Source organism: Monodon monoceros, unplaced genomic scaffold (assembly GCF_005190385.1).
Source record: "Monodon monoceros isolate NGI ecotype Baffin Bay Population unplaced genomic scaffold, NGI_Narwhal_1 Super_Scaffold_19, whole genome shotgun sequence".
Taxonomy (NCBI): domain Eukaryota; kingdom Metazoa; phylum Chordata; class Mammalia; order Artiodactyla; family Monodontidae; genus Monodon; species Monodon monoceros.
Genome location: NW_021703775.1, coordinates 5,251,933 through 5,271,649, shown reverse-complemented (window position 1 = coordinate 5,271,649; position 19,717 = coordinate 5,251,933). Strand labels below are relative to the sequence as shown.

At 47.2% G+C, this 19,717-nt stretch overlaps 2 protein-coding genes across 3 annotated transcripts in view; both read right to left on the bottom strand.

Annotated features, from left to right (window-relative positions):
* The window catches only part of CREG2 (cellular repressor of E1A stimulated genes 2), a 44,748-nt gene extending 28,799 nt beyond the window's left edge, over positions 1 to 15,949 (bottom strand). Inside the window, exons 1-3 of one of the 2 annotated variants that reach the window (XM_029231437.1) lie at positions 15,542 to 15,949; positions 12,739 to 12,908; positions 10,439 to 10,640 (exon numbers count right to left, since the gene is read on the bottom strand). In XM_029231437.1, coding sequence (XP_029087270.1) covers positions 10,601 to 10,640; positions 12,739 to 12,908; positions 15,542 to 15,949 — 618 coding nt within the window. In that variant the 3' untranslated portion in view covers positions 10,439 to 10,600. Of the gene's footprint in view, positions 1 to 10,438; positions 10,641 to 12,738; positions 12,909 to 15,541 lie in introns of those variants that run through there. The other variant, XM_029231435.1, reaches the window with a different exon arrangement.
* A 486-nt stretch (positions 15,950 to 16,435) lies between these two features.
* RFX8 (RFX family member 8, lacking RFX DNA binding domain) overlaps positions 16,436 to 19,717 on the bottom strand; it is a 72,097-nt gene continuing 68,815 nt past the window's right edge. Inside the window, 2 exon segments of the mRNA XM_029232497.1 lie at positions 16,436 to 16,576; positions 17,803 to 17,872. Of these exon segments, the coding sequence (XP_029088330.1) occupies positions 16,436 to 16,576; positions 17,803 to 17,872 (211 nt within the window).

The window sequence follows — 19,717 nt, the reverse complement described above, 5'->3', positions numbered from 1 at the left end:
TCATGTTCCCAGGGCAGAGAGTTCCAGAATCAAACCCCAGTCATGTTCCTTGGCCACAGGGTTTCAGAATCAAACCTCAGTGAAGTTCCCAGGCCAGCGGGTTCCAGAATCAAACCTGGTCATGTTCCATGACAGAGGGTTCCAGAATCAAACCTCAGTCATGTCCCAAGTCGAGAGGGTTCCAGAATCAAACCTCAGTCATGTTCCCAGGCCAGAGGGTTCCAGAATCAAAGCTGGTCAGAGGGTTCCAGAAAGAAAACCTCAGTGATGTTCCCAGGCCAGAGGGTTCCAGAATCAAACGTCAGTCATGTTCCCAGTCCCTGAGCTAGCAGCCAGATTGGGACCATGTGGTCGTGGAGTCACTATGGGGATCCTTTGACACCTCATCCCCACCATCTGATGATCTTCCTGGGTGCTGGCTGGGGTGCCCTGGCAGCTCCTCCCCGGCAGTGCTGGCCTGTTGACCGGATGCTGCCCTGCAACCACTTCCATGATCCAGCCAAGCTCCCTCTGCCATCTGCCAGCTCAGCTGAGACCCCACCCTGGGCCGGCAGGGTGCAGTGCTCAGCTGCGGCCACCTGAGCATCTTAACTCCATGGTCCCCCTGGCCTCAGCCTGGATGATGTTGAAATAGCACAGCAGGGAATTCCCTGGTGGGTCACTGGTTAAGACTCTGCACTTCCACTGCTGGGGACACGGATTTGATCCCTGATCCGGGAACTAAGATCCCGCATGCCGTGAGGCACAGCCAAAAAAAGAAAGAAAGAAATAGGACAGCAGCCCCCACAGAGTCAGGAACCCTCAGAGTGCTCTCAGCTTTTTTCCTTATCCCGCATCACGGCACCTCCAGGGGCTGTCTCTCTAGTCTAACGTGTAACACACACATTACCTAGCGTCCCCATCCCTGCACTGAAGGTTCAGTTGTTCTTTTCCAAAATCCTATTGTCTACCTTGCTGAGAGGTGTGCAGCAAACGATGAACTAGAAGAGGGGAAGCTGCCTGGTGCTGGACCACTTCATTCACTTGAAAGGAAAGACGGGGTGGACAGGGAGAGCAGAAGCCGGGTGGCAGGGGGTGCTGGGCCAGGAGGAGAGCCAGCTGCAGAGATGGTGCGGTGGAGACAGGGGATGTTACGGAAACTGAATACCGTATTATCCATTCGTCTGTCTTCCGGCTTTCAGGCCCTCAGTTTCCTAACCTGGAAAATGAAAGGCAGGAGTGGATGGACAGGGCTCTGCCAGGCTGAAAGCACTTCTAAGTACATCGGAGTCTTGTCCCATTTTCCAGGGAAAGCTTTGCTGCTGCATGAGTCACATTTGCCTGCAGCTCAGTCAACCAGAAGAAAAAGGCGGAAAGGAAGTGAGTGAAGCAGGATCAGCAAGGGGCCGGGTGCGTGTGCAAACACCGCCTGTCCTGGCAGACTAAGGGGGCCGAGTGGTCTTCTCGGAGGGAGGGGTCTGGGTCTGGGCCCAGGGACTGAGACCCAGGCAGTCCTCACGAGTGAAAAGAAAGAAAGTCAGACAGAAAATGAAATGCATCCTGGGGAACAATTACTGGGACTAGAAAATTTGAACACAGCCTTAAGATGGGAATAGAGCAGTAAAGAATGGAAGGAACTTTCAGGAGGTTAGTATCTTACATTTGAAGGCCAAGTCAGGTTGAGTTGGATGAAACGGAAAGGATGGAGAGGTGGATGGACAGACAGGAAGTAAAGATGCTGAGCTGGTGGAAATCACAGCTACAATGTGGAATTCTACTCCTCCCCTGTTGTGGAAGGGCATGGTTTTAACAAAGGGGGGCCCTTTATATATGTGGTCATGTGTTAGATCTCACTCTCTGGATTCAAATGACCAATGGCAAATAAGCAGGGAGGAGCCTGTGTCTCTTAAGTCTTACCTATGCACGCCTGGCATCAGTGAAGTGCTCAATGAATATCATTTGAAGGACAAATTCTCATTCTCAATGCCATAGTTAGTATGTTCCTTTGTACAAAGGATGCCTAATTCCATTAATGTTCAATTGAATTCATTATCAGTATCTCCTTTACATTATTAGAGTATCAGCTTTCCTTCTCAAATCCCTTCGTAACGGATTAATTAAAATCTTTTTCTTTCCTTGGTCAGACATTTTCTTAGTATTTCTACACACTAGATAATTTAGGTACACTTCTGTATAATCTCAGGAAAGTTACTTCAATTGTGTGTTTTTCTCATGGGGAAGGCCCAGCTTATAGAAGCAAAAGATACTTCAATTTTAAAAAATCTTTTTTTTTTTTTAAAAAAAAGCCCAAATTTAAAAGTTAGGGAAAGAAAAAAAAAAGGAAGAAGCAAAAGGACATTGACAAAGAATATGTACAACTGGAGTGTCATACTGAATCTTTAGTTCTTCTGTTTCTTCCAATGACAAAAGAAGAGAAAATTAGATAAAAATGCATTAGGAAAATACTTGCAGGTTATATGTCTGATAAGGGTCATATCCAGAATGTATAAAGAATTCTTACAATCTAATATAAAAAGACAAATAATCCAATTTAAAAATAGGTAAAGGCTTTGAATAGTTCTCCAAAGAAGATTTACAAATAGCCAATAAACACATAAGAAGACGCTCAGCATCTTTAGTCATTAGGGAAATGCATAACAAAACCACAGTGCGACACCACTTTGCACCCATTAGGATAGCTATAATAAAAAAGGCAGGCAAGGGCTTCCCTGGTGGCGCAGTGGTTGAGAGTCCACCAGCTGATGCAGGGGACACGGGTTCGTGCCCCGGTCCGGGAAGATCCCACATGCCGCGGAGCGACTGGGCCCGTGAGCCATGGCCGCTGAGCCTGCGCGTCTGGAGCCTGTGCTCCGCAACGGGAGAGGCCACAACGTGAGAGGCCTGCGTACTGCAAAAAAAAAAAAAAAAAAAGGCAGACAATAACAAGTGTTGGCGAGAATGTGGATGAACTGGAGCCCTCGTACATTGCTGGTGGGAATATAAAGTGGTGCAGCCATTGAGGAAAACAGTTCTGCAAAAACTTAAACGTATAGTTACCACGTGAGCCAGCAACTCCACACCTAGATATATACCAAAGAGAATGGAAAACATATGTCCATACAAAACTTACACACTAATACTCACAGCCGCCAAAATGTGGAAACAAATCTCCATCAACTGACGGCTGGATAAATAAAGTGTGGCAGATTCATACAATGGAGTAGTATTTGTCTAGGAAAAGGAATGAAGCTCTGATACATGTTACAACATAACGAACCCAGAAAACATTGTGCTAAGTGGAAGAAAGTAGTCACAAAACCCACATAATACACACCAATGTTCATAGCAGCACTATTTACAATAGCCAGGACATGGAAGTAACTTGTGTCCATCAACAGATGAATGGATAAAGAAGATGTGGTCCATATATACAATGAACCATCACTCAGCCATAAAGAAAGGAATGAAATATTGCCATTTGCAGCAACATGGATGGATCTAGAGATTATCATGCTAAGTGAAGTCAGACAGAGAAAGACAAATATTATATGACATCCCTTACATGTGGAACCCCCAAAAAATAATACAACTTATTTACAAAACAGAAACAGACTCACAGACGTAGAAAACAAACTTATGGTTACCAAAAAGGAAAGGGAAGGGGAGGGATAAATTAGGAGTATGGTATTAGCAGATACACACCACTACATATAAAATAGGTAAAGAACAAGGATTTACTGTACTGCACAGGGAACTATACTCAGTATCTAATAATAACCTATAATGGAAAACCTGAAGATGTACACCTGCAACTAACACAATATTGTAAATCAACTATAGTTAAGTTTAAAAAGCCACACATTATATAAGTCCATTTATATGAAATGTCCAGAACAGGCAAATCCACGGAGACAGAAGATAAACTGGTGACTGCCAGAGGCTAGGGGCCTTGTAATAAGACGCTTACTTACATCTACCTTAACAACTCTAAAAGCTTTCTGGCGGGTGTATATTTACGGGACTTACAACCTCATTGTCAATTCATGTCATTTCAGCTCACAGTGGAATCATGTCTAACAGGTAAGTAGAACGTTTGTGAACCGGATGGCAAGAAGTAGCTGGAAGATGCAGGAAAATGGTAACATAAGGACAGAGAAACTGGAATCATCAGTGGCTTCGGGAAATGGATCCCCTGGGAACCATGGGGACAAAAATTCATGGAGCTGAAACAAAATAAGGGAGAGAGAAGCGGTTGCAGGTTGCTAGGTGAGCTGGCCAGAGGAATGAGTAGAAGAAGGAAGAGAATACTCAAACATCTGCTCACTACGCTTTCTCTCTGTGGGGTTCTCTGACTCCTCCCAGACAGCTCTTTTATTTTATTTTTAATTCTATTTATTTATTTATTTATTTTTGGCTGCATTGGGTCTTTGTTGCTGCACCTGGGCTTTCTCTAGTTGTGGCGAGCAGGGGCTACTCTTCGTTGCAGTGCACGGGCTTCTCATCGCAGTGGCTTCTCTTGTTCCGGAGCACGGGCTCTAGGTGCACGGGCTTCAGTAGTTGTGGCACGTGGGCTCAGTATTTGTGGCACGCAGGCTCAGTAGTTGTGGCTCGCAGGCTCTAGAGTGCAGGCTCAGTAGTTGTGGCGCACGGGCTTAGTTGCTCTGGGGCATGTGGGATCTTCCCGGACCAGGGCTCGAACACACACCGCCAGGGAAGTCCCCAGACAGCTCTTTTAAAAGCTACTTGAGGGCTTCCCTGGTGGCACAGTGGTTAAGAATCCGCCTGCCAATGCAGGGGACACGGGTCCAAGCCCTGGTCCGGGAAGATCCCACATGCCCCAGAGCAACTAAGCCCACGTGCCACAACTACTGAAGCCCGTGTGTCTAGATCCCATGCTCCAAGACAGGAGAAGCCACTGCAATGAGAAGCCTGTGCACCGCAACAAAGAGTAGCCCCCGCCGCAACTAGAGAAAGCCCGCGCGCAGCAACAAAAACCCAACACAGCCAAAAATAAATAAATAAATAAATAAATAAATAAAAGTTACTTGAGTTAATGTTAACTTTCTGATTACAGGAATGTGTGGGCATAGGAGAAGAGGTGACATGAATCTGGCCAGAGAGCAATTTATTTAGAAGATTTATATGTTGCCTTCAAGGGGAATGAACACAATTCAGAGAAGAGAACTGGAACTCAACATCTTTATCTGTACTTTGAAATGCTCATCGTGTCCCAGGTGGACGTGAGACACATCTTGGCTATTAGAAGGCAAGCTGCTGCAAGCACAGGCTTATTCTGTAAGCTCATTTGACGGGGCTCATCTAAAGAACGATGGAAGCTTGCCCTCTACGCAGTTCTAGGCAGCAACCCGCAGAGCCTGCGTTTGGAATTAGGCTGGGCTGAGGCTTTCAGCTATCGTTCAACAATATCTTTTCTTCTGACAAAAACAGTTAAAAACATAGAGATGGCTAACAGGCATTTAGATTTCTGGAATCTCTTTTTATTTTCAGCACAGAAAAAAAGGATTAAACTCAGTGCATACAATTTGGTTGTTTGTGCTAAGTGTTCATCCGGTGCCCACGGCACATAACGGCGCATAAAGGCAGGCCCACCCTCCCACCAACAGCCTCCTCTTATTTATCCTGTTTCACCAAAGCAGTTTCTTCTCCTGTCAACATGCCTATAAAATGCAGGACCTGCTCATAAGCTAGGGCAGGAATCTATGCTCAAGCACATTGCCCGAAACTGTATGTGAGCAACATCTTTTGATGTGTGATTCTTCAGCGCTGAATTGCCTCTGTAATAGGCACCCCTTATGGGTCATCATTCTGAAAGGCTCCCATTCTTGGTCCTATATGCCCACAGGGCTTCAGTCTAGTCATGGTCTGGCACCTCTCCTTCAGAAACTAGATACCTTTAAAAACTAGAATCTTAGCATCTCCTCTGATGCCAAATCACAGAGGCCTGGTCAGTTAGAGCTCTGACCACTGTCTGGGCAGGGATGCTTTCGGCCTGGGACAGGAAAGGGGCTGTGACCCATGGCAACGGCCACGACCACCTGTTGTTAAAAGCCTTTTGGGGAAAAGGAAAAAAGCGTCTTCAGATCTTCCTTTCTTGATAATCAACTCTGTCCTTCTAGAAACCTAGCATTTGTCCAAACTATCAAATGAAAACATTTTTTCATTTTAGGAAAAGCCTCCGGATTCCATTTATTTCCAAATCTTCAACACGAAAGATGAGCCTATGCCAGCAGAATGTGGTTCATTCTGGTCCTGAGGGCTTGCTTTGCTTTGGCTAAGAAGATGCAAAACGTAGACCCACGGCATTCAGGCCTGCGTGCTCGGTAAGGAAAGACGTTTCAATGGAAGAGAAATTTCTCAAGTGGGCTTTCTTTGTCAAGTCAATTTTTAGTGAATCTCCATACAACTGGGCCCCCGGTCTGAGCATAAATTCACTGAGTCCCAGGAGCATCTGTACATGCTGATGTGTTGAAGGGAGAGGAAATGGGAAAGAAGTGGTTGCTGATTGCTGGTGAATTCTGCAAACTGGAATCTTATTCTCAACTCGTCATCTTCACCTGAGCTAGGAAACAGATTTACATCCCTAATTCATCTAATGAATTAAATGAAGGAATCACAGCACAAAGGGGTAAACGGAATAAGTGAATAAAACAAACTGTAAACAAACTAACAATAATTAGGCAAGACATGTTTGTAGGTTCTGGTTTGGATGGATGTAATGAATGATGAGGTGGAAAAGCCACTTCCCTTCCTACCATTCTCAGACTGTAACTTGACTTTGTTTTATAAATGATGTGAGTCATCCGGGGGCTGGACCGCGGTTCTCAGCAGCCTTCACTGGAAACCCAGGAAACGCATATCAGACCCACCCCACGTCCTAACTAACCTAAAGAAGTGTCAGAACTCACCTCCGAGCTCCTTCAAACTATGAAGCCTTGTCCCCCAAGTGGTTCTCATCTTTGGGCTGTGGGAGGGGCAAGGCTGTCCAGATCATTATGGTATGTCACCCTCACTCTGTCTCCATGGAATTGAAAGTCACTCTACCACTCTAATTTGTGAGAGTTTGCTCTTTATAGCCTCCCTGTAGCAATCTAGACGCTCTTCTCACTTATTCTGTCTTTTCCACTCTCAGACTATCTTGACTCCAGCTACCCATGAAGCCAGAAGGCCTGCAGATTTCCCCTTCCCTCTCCAGCACAAAGCGAGGTGCTGAATAGGTAAGATACTCCAGAAACTTTCCTTGGTTACTCTGTCCTTTTTCAGTACTGAAAGTCATTCTCTGCTTATCATCCTGTCTGATTCATTTTCCAAATTTTCTCCTCTAGGAAGAAGGACAGGGTAATAGCACCTAATTCAATATGTCCTGAGATGGGAGTCAAGACGACTGTGCCCCCCCAAAATGGACAAGTACATCATCAATGGAACAGAATCGAGAGCCCAGAAATAAGCCCACACACCTATGGCCAATTAACCTTCGACAAAGAAGGCAAGAACAACAATGGAGGAAAGACAGTCTCTTCAACAAATGGTGTTGGGAAAAGCTGGACAGCTACACATAAATCAATGGAGTTAGAACACCCGCACACAAAACTAAACTCAAAATGGTTTAAAGACCTAAATAAAACTCCTAGAAGAGAACATAGGTAAAGCATTCTCAGACATAAATCATAGGCATATTTTCTTAGATCAGTCTCCAAAGGCAAAAGAAAGAAAAGCAAGCATAAACAAACGGGACGTAATCAAACTTAAAAGCTTTCGTACAGCAAAGGAAACAATCAACAAAAGAAAAAGACAACCTATGGACTGGGAGAAAATATGTGCAAATGATGCAACTGACAAGGGGTTAATATCCAAAATATACAAACAGCTCATACAACTCAATATCAAAAGAATAAACAACCCAATCAAAAACTGGGCAGAAGATCTGAATAGACATTTCTCCAAAGAAGACATACATATGGCCAACAGGTACATGAAAAGATGCTCAACATCGCTAATTACTAGAGAAATGCAAATCAAAACTACAATGAGGTATCGCCTCACACTGGTTAGAATGGCCATCATCAAAACGTCTACAAGTAATAAATGCTGGAGAGGGTGTGGAGAAAAGGGAACCTTCCTACACTGTTGGTGGGAATGTAAATTGGTGTAGCCACTATAGAGAACAGTATGGATGTTCCTTAAAAAACTAAAAATAGAGCTACCATATGATCCAGCAATCCCACTCCTGGGCATATATCCAGAAAAGATGAAAACTCTAATTCGAAAAGATACACGCACCCGAATGTTCATAGCAGCACTATTTACAATAGCCTAGGTGTGGAAACAACCTAAATGTCCAACAACAGATGAATGGATAAAGAAGATGTGGTACCCATATATACCACTGAATACTACTCAGCCATAAGAAAGGGTGAAATAATGCCATTTGCAATACACGGATGGACTTTGAGGACATTATGCTGAGGTAAATCAGATAAAGACAAATACTGCATGATATCCCTTATATGTGGAAACTAAAAAAGCCAGACTCATAGAAACAGAGATTTAATGGTTACCAGGTTACCAGGGCCTGGGGGTTCGGGAACTGGGGAGATGTTGGTCAAAATGCACAAACTCGCAGTTAGAAGACGAATAAGTCCTGGAGATCTAATGCACAACACAGTGAGTATATTCAACAGTACTGTGTTACAGGGACTTCCCTGGTGGTCCAGTGGTAAAGAATCCGCCTTCCAATGCAGAGGACGTGGGTTGGATCCCTGGTCAAGCAACTAGGATCCCACATGCTGCTGGGCAACTAAGCCCGAGTGCCACAGCTACTGAGCTCACGTGCCTCAACTAGAGAAGAAAAAATCCGCACACCACAACTAAAGAGAAGCCCGAGCACAGCAGCTAAGATCCCGTGTGTCGCAACTAAGACCCAACGCAGCCAAAAAAAATAAAATTTAAATAAAATTTAAAACAACAACAACAACAAAACCCAACAAAAAAGCCCCCAATACTGTATTATAAACTTCAAAGTTGCTAAAAGACTAGATCTTAAATGTTCTCACCCCAAAAAAGAAATGATAATTATGTGACGTGACAGAGATGTTGGCTAAGACTTCAGGGATAACCATATTGCAATACATACATGTACCAAATTAACACCATGCACAACGTTATACATCAATTATATCTCAATTTTTTAAAAAAGCATTTCTTAGCTGTATGCCAGACACATACATCAGTTTAGATTACAAGTTTTCAGGTTAAACCTCTCCATTTAATAAAACTAGGGTATAAGTCACATACTAAGTCAATCAGCAAAGGGTTAACCACTATTATTTATTCTGAGAGGGAGGCGGGTGTCCTCCAGGCAGGGCCTCCTAGGCCATATTCAGGAGTTTGCTATTTCTCCTAGTGAAAGAGTTTAAGCAGGAGAATCCCAGGGTCTTATATGGGTTTTGAAATATTACTTCAGATATTGGATTGAGGATGAAATCAAGGTGAGAGAGAGTGAACTGGGGAGGCCAGTTGGGGGCAACTGTAGTATATGTTCTCAGAACAGGTAATAGTTGAATACGTGAAGCCACACACACACATCTATCTATCTATCATCATCCCTCTCTCCCTCTCTCTCTCTCTGTCTTGTCCACCCATCTGCTTATTAAACACATACACATTGTACATACAATTGTCCTGCACACCCAACGGAGCTCTAAAGTACAGAGGGCCAGCTCAGCCTGCCCTTGCAGTGGAATCAGACTTACATTCGCTTCTGTTTGTTGGATGGCTTCCTTCTCAAGCTATGTCCTGTCGGTGGAGGCCGAGCTCACCAGACTGCCCCAGTCCAGACTCTGCAGGAACCAGGGCTAACCCTGATGGATGCAGAGGCAGGCCTGCAGCTGAGATGCCCAGTGGACCCTGCAGGAAACGGCTGGGAAGGCACCTCTTTCCTCCTCTCAGAGCATCAGTGGCCACGCTGCTTCCTCTCTGTCCGACCTTGGTTTATGGTTCAGGCTCTGAGGGCTCCTCAGACAAACATGGCGCCCCAGGCCTACAGGAGTCTCAGTATGCATCGCGTAGACAGGCCGGGTCCTGGCTTTGTCTTCCCGCTTAGGGAAAATCCACCTCCACCCCAGTGCGCAGACAGGCAGAGGGACATGAGCGCACAGAATGCACCAGATCTGAGGGTAAAAATGCTGCTGAAAGTTTGCAGTTCACAAGAACACCTGCTTCACAGAACGGAGGCGATTCTCATGCTTTCCAAAGGTCAAAGGATCAGGTGTCCTTGATTTACCGTCATCATCGTGAGAAGTGGGTGCTTTTCTGGATCTCCCTGCTCTGTGGGAATCTCTGCAGGCCGGGATCAGGCAGGAGGGGCAGCTTCCTGCAGCCTTGCAGGCGGCCCCTTGAACTTGTCAGGGAAGTTCTTAGCCACAGACGTTTCCACCTGATGCTTCTTTAGGCTCCCGTGGCCCGAGGAGCGTTGTTCAATTCAGGGCTCTGCTCTTTGCCCGCCTTTGACTTGTTAAGTCTCTGTGCTCAACATTACCAAGATTCTGGAGGCAAAACCTACAGGGTGACGCTGCACTTGGAATGTGAGCTTCACGCAGATGAATCACACCTGGGCTGAAGCAGGTCCTGGAAAGTAGTGGACCCTGGGGGGACAACAAGCCTCATTGTCTGATAATCCCTGCTTCGAGGCGAGATGCTTACTAAGACCACAGTTAATTGTGTAGATATTTATTTACATTATATTTTAAGACTTCAGAAGCTGGCACAGTGCGAGGGAGTAGAGTTTCACATGAGGGCTTAGACAGAGGGGTACCAGTGGGTGGTGGCTCATCCCTCCTCCTCCAGGCCAGAGTTACAAGGGTCTGGGATACTGGTGCCCTTGGCCCTGGGGGGTGGGATGGGGCTGGGTGGTCCCCTCCGGCCGCGAGCTGCCTCATCCAGGTACCCTGGTGTGCTGCACGGAGGTCTGCAACTCCAAGCGCTGTGAAGCTCCAACTGCTGTGAAGAGGGTCCGCACACATGGCCCCAAGCGTGCCCAGCCCCAGCCCCCGGAGAGGGCCTCTCTAAGCTGGATTTCTCATGGCCCCAAGCTCCTGCTGACGGCTGCCTGGGACCTTCCAGGAGACAATTCCCTCCACAACCTGAGTGCTGCGGTACATCCTCTGCTCTGTATTCTGTGCCCACCTCCAGGGACAGGTGTGCTCTGGGGTCTGTGATCAACGTGCCCTGCACAATGGCTGCCTTTAGGCTGCCTGAATGAGGAACACCTGAGATGTCTAGAAAGGTACCTGGGAATATACTTCTAGTAACAGCAAGCTTGTTGAGACCATTCCATGAAATAGTCAAGAACATGGAGACTATTCCATGAAAAGAGGAGGCACTCCTTTTCCTGGCTTCCTGCCATCCCCGATAGGGCACTGGGTCAGCTGAACTGCCTCCACCCTGATGGATGGAGCTCCCACCAGCTTCCAGGGGTAAGCGACAGGGTCCTATCCAGGCTGCATTTTATGGTGCATTGTTGCTTTGATTATTACCACTTCCCCTCCTCAAAGAACTGACACATTTGTTTGCTGAATGTGTTTTTCATATTTTGCATAAAGAGTCATAGCATTTTGGAGCTGGGGGTATCTTATCCCAGTTCTTAAAGCATCACTACATTACAGGTGAAGGGACTTGCCCAAGGTCCCCCACTGCCTCTGCTACTACTGCAGGGGTGCCCTCCCACGTGCGTCCTGCCCCCCACCCTCCCCAAGCTCGGCGCAGACACGGCGGTGGCAGGATTGGACCTCAAGCTCCGCATTCTGATTTCAGACAAAGGTGTTGGATACAGTGTTCCATTTTTGCCCAACTGTCCTTTCTTTGAGAGAGTTTTTGAGAAAGTGATTTAAGGGACTCTGGGTCTTTATTGCACACACCTCACTGGGGCAGGTAGAAATTAATTTGAAAAACAATAAGTGGATTCTATGCTGCATGTGCCTTGGAGACAAACCACTGGCTCTTCCTTCACTCCCCTCCCCTCCCCTCCCCCACCCCCACCTTTGCCATAACAAAGAGAGCTGCCATTTATCCACCCGGTGTTGACGCTGCCAATCTTTCCAACTCTCCCCATCACCCTAGGAGGTAGAAACTACTATTCCCATTTTACAGATGAGGAAACTGAGGCTCCCAAAGGTTCAATAACTTGCCCCAAATCACACATCTTGGTGAGTGGTAGAATTCTATTGATCTGATTCCACGGCTATATATACTCTTTCCACATGAAAATACATTTCTACAGCATACATTGCCAATGTATCTGGAAACACATTGGCTCTAGGCTTTTAATTGTTTTAAATGACTTGTATTCTAAACCAAGATCAGCTTCATATTTAAGTTTTGTATCTTCTGGAGATGTGTCTTAGGAGCCTAAGATATAACTGTGAAAAACCATTTGGAAGCCACGTAAGAAGTTAAGATCACTTTATCAGAATAAAGTCGTCATTTCAATAATTTTTTTCAAAGCAAAAAAGAACCTTCAAGACTACCCAGTCCACCACTTAATTTCATAGGTGAGGAAAGCAAAGTGGAGAACCCAGGGACTTAGCCACAGTCTCGGTGCTGGTGAGACCCAGAGCCAGGCCCAGAACCCGCCCCCTGGCCAAGTGGCAAAGACATTGCTTTGCATCTCAGGGCCCCTTTAAAGCCACAGCCTCCCTGCCTTGTGCAGAGGACCCGGATGGGGGAGGCCGGGCCCTTGCCTACCTGCAGAACTCTCCTTCGGATTCCGGCAGCAGGAGGGAGGCCGTGGGGTTCTTCATCAGATCAGCCACCAGGAGGTCCTTGGGTGTCACATAGAAGAAAGGAACCCCCGTGCTGTTGTTGAAGGGGCCATCACTGACCAGCAGGCAGTTCCCAAAAGGCAGTCCTGGGATCTAACAAACACCAGAAAAGGCCTTTTCAATGCAGGGTTGTGGATTGACTTGAGCTGGGAGTTTAGTATGTGTCTCTGACCAGGAAATATAGCATTGGGGGTGTGAGGGCAGCATGGCATCACCGTGGTTTTGACAGGTCATGAATCAAAGCAAAATGGTTCCCAACCTGCCCACTTCACCCAATGATGGCTCCAGAATTTCTACGGAGGAGCTTAGCAGTGGCATCTGTAGAGGAGGGATGGTTAGGGGATTATTCTTGAAGCTGCAGGTACATAGCAAACACACTCTATTAAACTGAAAGTTATTTGGGGTAAAGGCAATGAAAATCATGGAAGGGTGGAGGGTCACTAAAACCTTTCTCACAAGCTAGCCCTTGGGAGCCCCACTGCCTTCACCACCTCCCCCATATTTTTGGCAACTTTGGGGATAGAATCTAAGTCTTTTTTTTTTTGCAGTACGCAGGCCTCTCACTGTTGTGGCCTCTCCCGTTGCGGAGCACAGGCTCCAGACGCGCAGGCCCAGCGGCCATGGCTCACGGGCCCAGCCGCTCCGCGGCATGTGGGATCTTCCCGAACCGAGGCACGAACCCGTGTCCCCTGCATCGGCAGGCGGACTCTCAACCACTGCGCCACCAGGGAAGCCCAGAATCTAAGTCTTAACCTAACATCTTACCTGGTCTTTGGGCTCCAGGAACTTTCTGGTATTGTTTCCTTTAGGGTCACACCACTTTCTCACTTATTAGTCACATTTTAAAATTGTAATCAATAATATTTTAATAGTATAACTCAGCAACTTATGGGAATTTGGTTTCTTACCCTTCTAGCTTCAAGAAAGACACATAAACATGCTAAACCAATTTTTTGCTCACGATCATCCAGTAGAGCAGATAAAATTCTCAGACACGTACACAAATACTTCTTAGGTTTTTCCCAAGCCCTGCTGGGTCCAGCATCATGACCTTTACCCTTCACAGAGCATTCCTCATTGTTACTTAGCTCAGAACTCAGGGCTATCTTTTGTCTTTGAAGTGTCACATGACAACAGTGTGTAGAATTGTGATAAGGGGTGGTTTTAATCTTTAAGAAAACCCAATGTTGAGGAATCCTACAAAATGCTAATATGTCATTCCCAGATCCTGTTTTTCAGCTGGTCACTCACAAACTGAGTAGAGTCATGTTTTGCACACACGCCAGGCACATGGTAAATGTTCTCTGAATTTACTGCATTTGGAGTATACGTCAATACTGGAAAAGGGAACTACTAACAAAGCTAAGAAAAGGGATGTTGAAAGTCATAATACCTTGAATACACTGGCACTAGAGTTTTAATTGCTTGAAGTGATCTGTGTTTTAAACCAAGATCAGCTTCATATTTAAGCTTCATATCTTCTGAAGGTATGTCTTAGGAGTATAAGATATAGCTGTGAAGAACTATTTGGAAGCTGTGAAAGACCTTATGATCATTTCTCATCAAAATAAAGTTGTCGGACTTCCCTGGTGGCGCAGTGGTTGGGAGTCCGCCTGCCGATGCAGGGGACACAGGTTCATGCCTCGGTCCGGGAAGATCCTACGTGCCACGGAGCGGCTGGGCCCGTGAGCCATGGCCGCCGAGCCTGCGCGTCCGGAGCCTGTGCTCCGCAACAGGAGAGGCCCATGTACCGAAAAAAAAAATAATAATAAATAAATAAATAAAAAATAAAGTTGTCATTTAGATTTTTTTTTTCAAAGCAAAAGCGGACCTTCAAAACTACCTAGTCCATCACTTAATTTCATAGATGAGGAAAGCAAAGTGGAGAACCCAGTGACTGGGCCACAGTCTCAGAGCTGGTGAGACCCAGAGCTGGGCCCAGAACCTTCCCCCTGGCCAGTGACTTACACACTCCATAAAACAGTATTTTTTTTTTTTTTTTTGCATGAAGTAAATAGGAGTTCAAATTACTGCCCTGTAATAAAACCCTTACATCTATCTTAACAGCCCTAAAAGCTTTCTGGAGGGTGTACACGTATGGATGTCACATCCTCACCGTGTATCCACGGCATTTCCACTTCAGGTGGAATCACGTCTAACAGGTGAGTAAAACACCTGTGAAACGAACGGTGGAGGCTGCAGCTGACGGCAGCGCCGTCACTCCAACATTTACACGCTTCGCACAATAAATCTCCTTTCCAGAACAGTTCTCGGATTCCATTTTTTAAAATGCAAATTTCCGCCAAAGCCCCGGTTCGGGGTCAGTAAGTGATGGGGCAGCTCTGGTCTGTGGGCGGGCAGGGGCTGGACGCGCTACTCGGTGATGCCAACGGTGGCTCAGGCTTCTTCTGTCCAGGCCTCTGGTCGGGCGCTGGTTATTTGCACACCTCTTTGGCCATTTCAAGACTGCGCTTCTCGACTGCGCTTCGGTCCCCATCCACCTGGCAGGAAGCCTGCTTGTCGTCCTCTCCCCCAGGACCCCACCCCCACCCCTCCTGCCTTTGCCAGGGTGCCAGGGTAACCGAAGCACAATCTGGCTGCATTAATTACACGCTGTCCACGCCGATCCAGCCTCCAGCGCACGTCTGCTAGACCTGGATCCGAGCGCGGGAGTGGCCCCAGGCTCTCCCTGTCCCCTGCACGCCGCTCCCGGCCGGGTGGCTTACCTTCTCGTGGGCGGACACGGTGGCCAGACAGCCCCAGGCGCTGGCGTGGGCCAGGAAGCGGGCGGTGCCCGGGCGCAGCCTCGCGCTGCCCTCGCGCCGGTAGGAGAACATCCCGGGCGGCGCAGGGGGTGGCCTGGCGCGGGCGGTGCCCTCCGGGGGCGGCAGGTGAGACTCCTCCTCGTGCGCCGAGGCCGGGAAGCTCCGCTGCCAGATGCTGCCCGAGTCTTCCAGCAGCGCGGGCAGCGCCTCCTCGGTGGAGGCGCTGTCTAGCTCTTCGTCCACCTCGTTGGTGACGGCCCAGGACACGGAGCTCACGATCACGTAGCCCGTGGCCGGGGACAGCAGGGCGCTGCAGCACAGTAGCCAGCACAGGCGGGGCCCGGGCTGCCGGCCGCGGCGCCCGGACATCTTGCGGGGCGCGCCCGGCCCTGGGGACCGCCGGCAGCGGCCCCCGACGGCGGACCGGGAGAAGAACCCGCTGCCCCCGCCGCAGGCGCCCGGGGGCGGGGCCCCGGGGCCGCCCTCGCAGCCGTGCGCCGCGTGAGGAGGCGGGGCTCCGCACGCACGGCAGACACGGTGCGCAGTTCTCTCTGAGCGGCTGGGCCGGGGATGCGCTTCTTTCCCGCTGGATGGCACGGGTTCTGCAGCCAGACAGGGGGGTTGTTCAAATCCCGGCTCAGCGCACTCCTCCACTCACCAGCTGTGTGGCCCTGCCGAGTCACGTAAGCTCTCTGTGCCCGGTTCCTTCATTAGGAAACGCAGAAAACAGTATTTACATCATGGGAGTGAGGGATGGGAGGATGGAACGGGTTAATATTTGGAGAGGCCTAGAACAGTGTGTGGTGCGGAGTAAGCGTTATGTGCTGTGAAATAGACACAAGGTAGGGATGGTTATCATTTTATGGCGGAGGAAGCCGAGCGAACGATGAAGATTAGCGCCAAGTCCGTCTGAGGCCAAAGCCCATCCTCTTGCTCTGTAAGGATCGTGACCATCTTACACTTCGCTGTGACAGGAGGGCATTGCTTCCAGTTCATCTAAAAGCAGAATCAAATTGCTCACTACACATACACTAAAGTGGAGTCAGCAGCACCCAGCGAGAACGCGGCCAGGGTGGTGTAGCAGAGGACTGTATGAACGCACCACCCTTAAACACATTCTCGTATGGATGGGAAGCTGGCCTGTTTCCAATAATAAAGTTTTATGAACAGTCTTGTGTTCTGATGTGTTGGTATCTTTTATGTTCTGTCTCACTGCTCTGGGCTCCTCTGTTTTCTCCTGTTGTTGCTGTGGTAACCAACTAATGGTGGTACAGACGGCAGCAGGTTACCTCACCAATCTGCATGTCCCTTGCTTTCTGCCTCAGGGCCTGTGTGCCAACTGCCACGTGGGACATAGGTAGGGTTCCACTGAGCAATGTGAAAAGCCACGAGTGCGGAACATTAACCCCCCATTGCCACGACCCTTGGCGAATGGGTCCAAAAGCCAGAAGATAAATACTCCCCACTCCCAAGCCACAAGTGGATGATTCCGAAGGCCACTCTCCACAATTTCTCGGAGGGTCTCCGACAGGATTGAGCCCCGGTTACTCACAATGGTAACCAACACAGTGATGCACCCTTAGACTGGCTTTCCGTCCTCCGTGTTCCAGTCATTCTAGTCAGTCCCCCCACTTTGGTTCTGTAGGACTGCATCCCAGAATGACTAGCTAGGTGCAGGTCCTCTTCTCAGACCCAGTTCTCGAGAGGATGCCAAGCTCAGGTACGGGTGCGCACACGCAAGAGCTCTCTCGAGTATGTACCTTGTAGTGGAGTCGCGGGTTCTGGGGCACGAGTCTGTTTCATTTTATTATATAACATCACACAGATTTCCTCAATGATGGGACCAATCTATTGCTACCATCAGTGCGTGGAGGTTCCTGTTGCTCCACCTTCTCAGCAACACAGATTATTGCGAGGCTGTCTGCCCCCCATCCCAGCAACCTGGCGGATGCGTAGTGATAACTCATTTTTATTTTAATGGCTCACGTGGTTGATCACCTTTTCATACGAGTATTGGCCAGCTGGATACCCTCTTTCGTGAAACGCCTGTTAATGTCTTTTGTCCATTTGTATTGGGTTGTCTGTACTTTTTTGTATTGATTTATTAGAATTAATTTTATTTCCTATGTTCCAGGCTTAGGGTGTTCAAATATGTCACAAATTGTCTTTGGCTTGTTTGAATGGTTAATTTCATGTGTTAACTTGACTGGGCTAAGGGATGCCCAGATAGCTGGTAAAACGTTATTTCTGGGCGTGTCTGTGTTTCTGGGAGAGATTAGCATTTGAATCAGACTGAGTAAGGATCACCCTCACCAATGCAGTGGGCGTCATCTGATCCAGTGAAGGCCTGAATAGGACAGAAAGGCAGAGGAAGGACCAATTTGCTCTCTGCCTAAGTGGGACATCCATGTGCTGCTGTCCTTGGACATCGACACTCCTGGTTCTGGAGCCTTTGGACTCACTGCATTGGTCCCCCTGGTTCTCAGGCCTTCGAGATGTCAGGTTTGAGAGCCCTCACCAGAAACTGGATCAGCTGGAACCTTGATCTTGGACTCCGCAGCCTCTAGAACTATGAGAAAATAAATTTCTGCTGTTTAAGCCACCAGATCTGTAGTTTATTGTTACGGCAGCCCAAGCAAATGAATACAATAAACATACTGAAATTACCTTATCCATTATCCTAAGGATGGTTATTAGTATTGTTTTCAGGTGTTATCTGTTAGCAGTGAAATTGCTATAAATATCCTTCTACAGGTCTTTTTGTGAATGTATGTTTTCTTTCCTTTGGGTAAAAACCTAGGAATAAAATCATTGGGTCATAGCGTAGGTCTGTGTTTAATTTTATGCAGAACTTTCTGTTATGGACTGAATGTTTGTGCCCCCCAAATTCATATGCTGAACTTCTAACCCCTAATGTGACAGTATTTGGAGATGGGGCTTTTGGAAGGTAAGTAAGGTTAGATTAGGTCATGAGGGGATTAACGGCCTTATGAGAAAAGGGAGAGTCCCTGCGCCCCCCTCCCCACTGTGTTTCTGCTCCAAGGAAAGCCCATGTAAGGACACAGCAAGAAGGCAGATGTCTGCAAGAAGGAGGAGAGCTCTCACCAGGAACCCATCACCTGGCACCTTGATCTTGGACTTCTAGCCTCCAGAACCGTGGGGAATAAATGTCTGTTTCTTTAAGCCACCCAGTTTACGATATTTTGTTACGACAGCCCAAGTAGATGAAAACACTGACAAACTGTTTTCCAAAATGATTTTTGACCGTTTTATAGTTCTACTAGCAATATATGAGTACTTCAGGAGGCCTCTAAATGATGCATGAGGTGATTTCACAAAGAAGGAGCTATTTTGAATTGGGGCTCAGTTACTTGGCTTGGTAACATTTCCCATAGATCTCAGATTTGTTTATTGTAAGCAATCCTGAACCATCACGTGTGTGCTGTTATAGAAAAGGACTCCCCCACTGGCAAATACTATGAGGTTTGGCTGCAGGAAATTGGTCCTCGGTATATTTACAAGCAGATTTGACTTGTAATGGGAGAAAATGGATTGCAGATCTGCTGCTTATCTATCACTTCCCATTAACAAATACTTTGTCAAGGACAATAAGAGGCACATGGTCAAAGGTACCAAAGCACCATTTAAAGTTTGGGGCTGGAAATGTACAAGAGGAGCCTGGGATGTCTTCTCCAGTGAAAAAAAGAAGCAGCAGCAGCTAGAAAAGACCAATGAAACATGTCAAAAGAAGCAACTTGAAAGGTCCTCCACTGGGAAAAGATGGAATAATTTAGGCATCAAAAAGAAAAATGATGGCAGTTAAAGAAAGGCCTAAATGTACACTTACCATATTCCCAGCAATTGCACTCCTGGGCATTTATCCCTGAGAAATAAAAACATATGTTCCCCACAAAAACCTGTAGACACATTGTTCATAGCAGCTTTATTCATAACAGGCCCAAACTGGAAACAACCCGAATGTCCCTCAATACGTGAATAAACAAACAGCAGTGTATCCATACCATGGAATACCCCTCCTCGCTAAAAAGAAACAAACTATTAATAAAGGCAACAACTTGGGTGGATCTTAAGAGTATCCTGCTGAGAAAAAAAAGCTAGTCTCAAAGGTTACATATT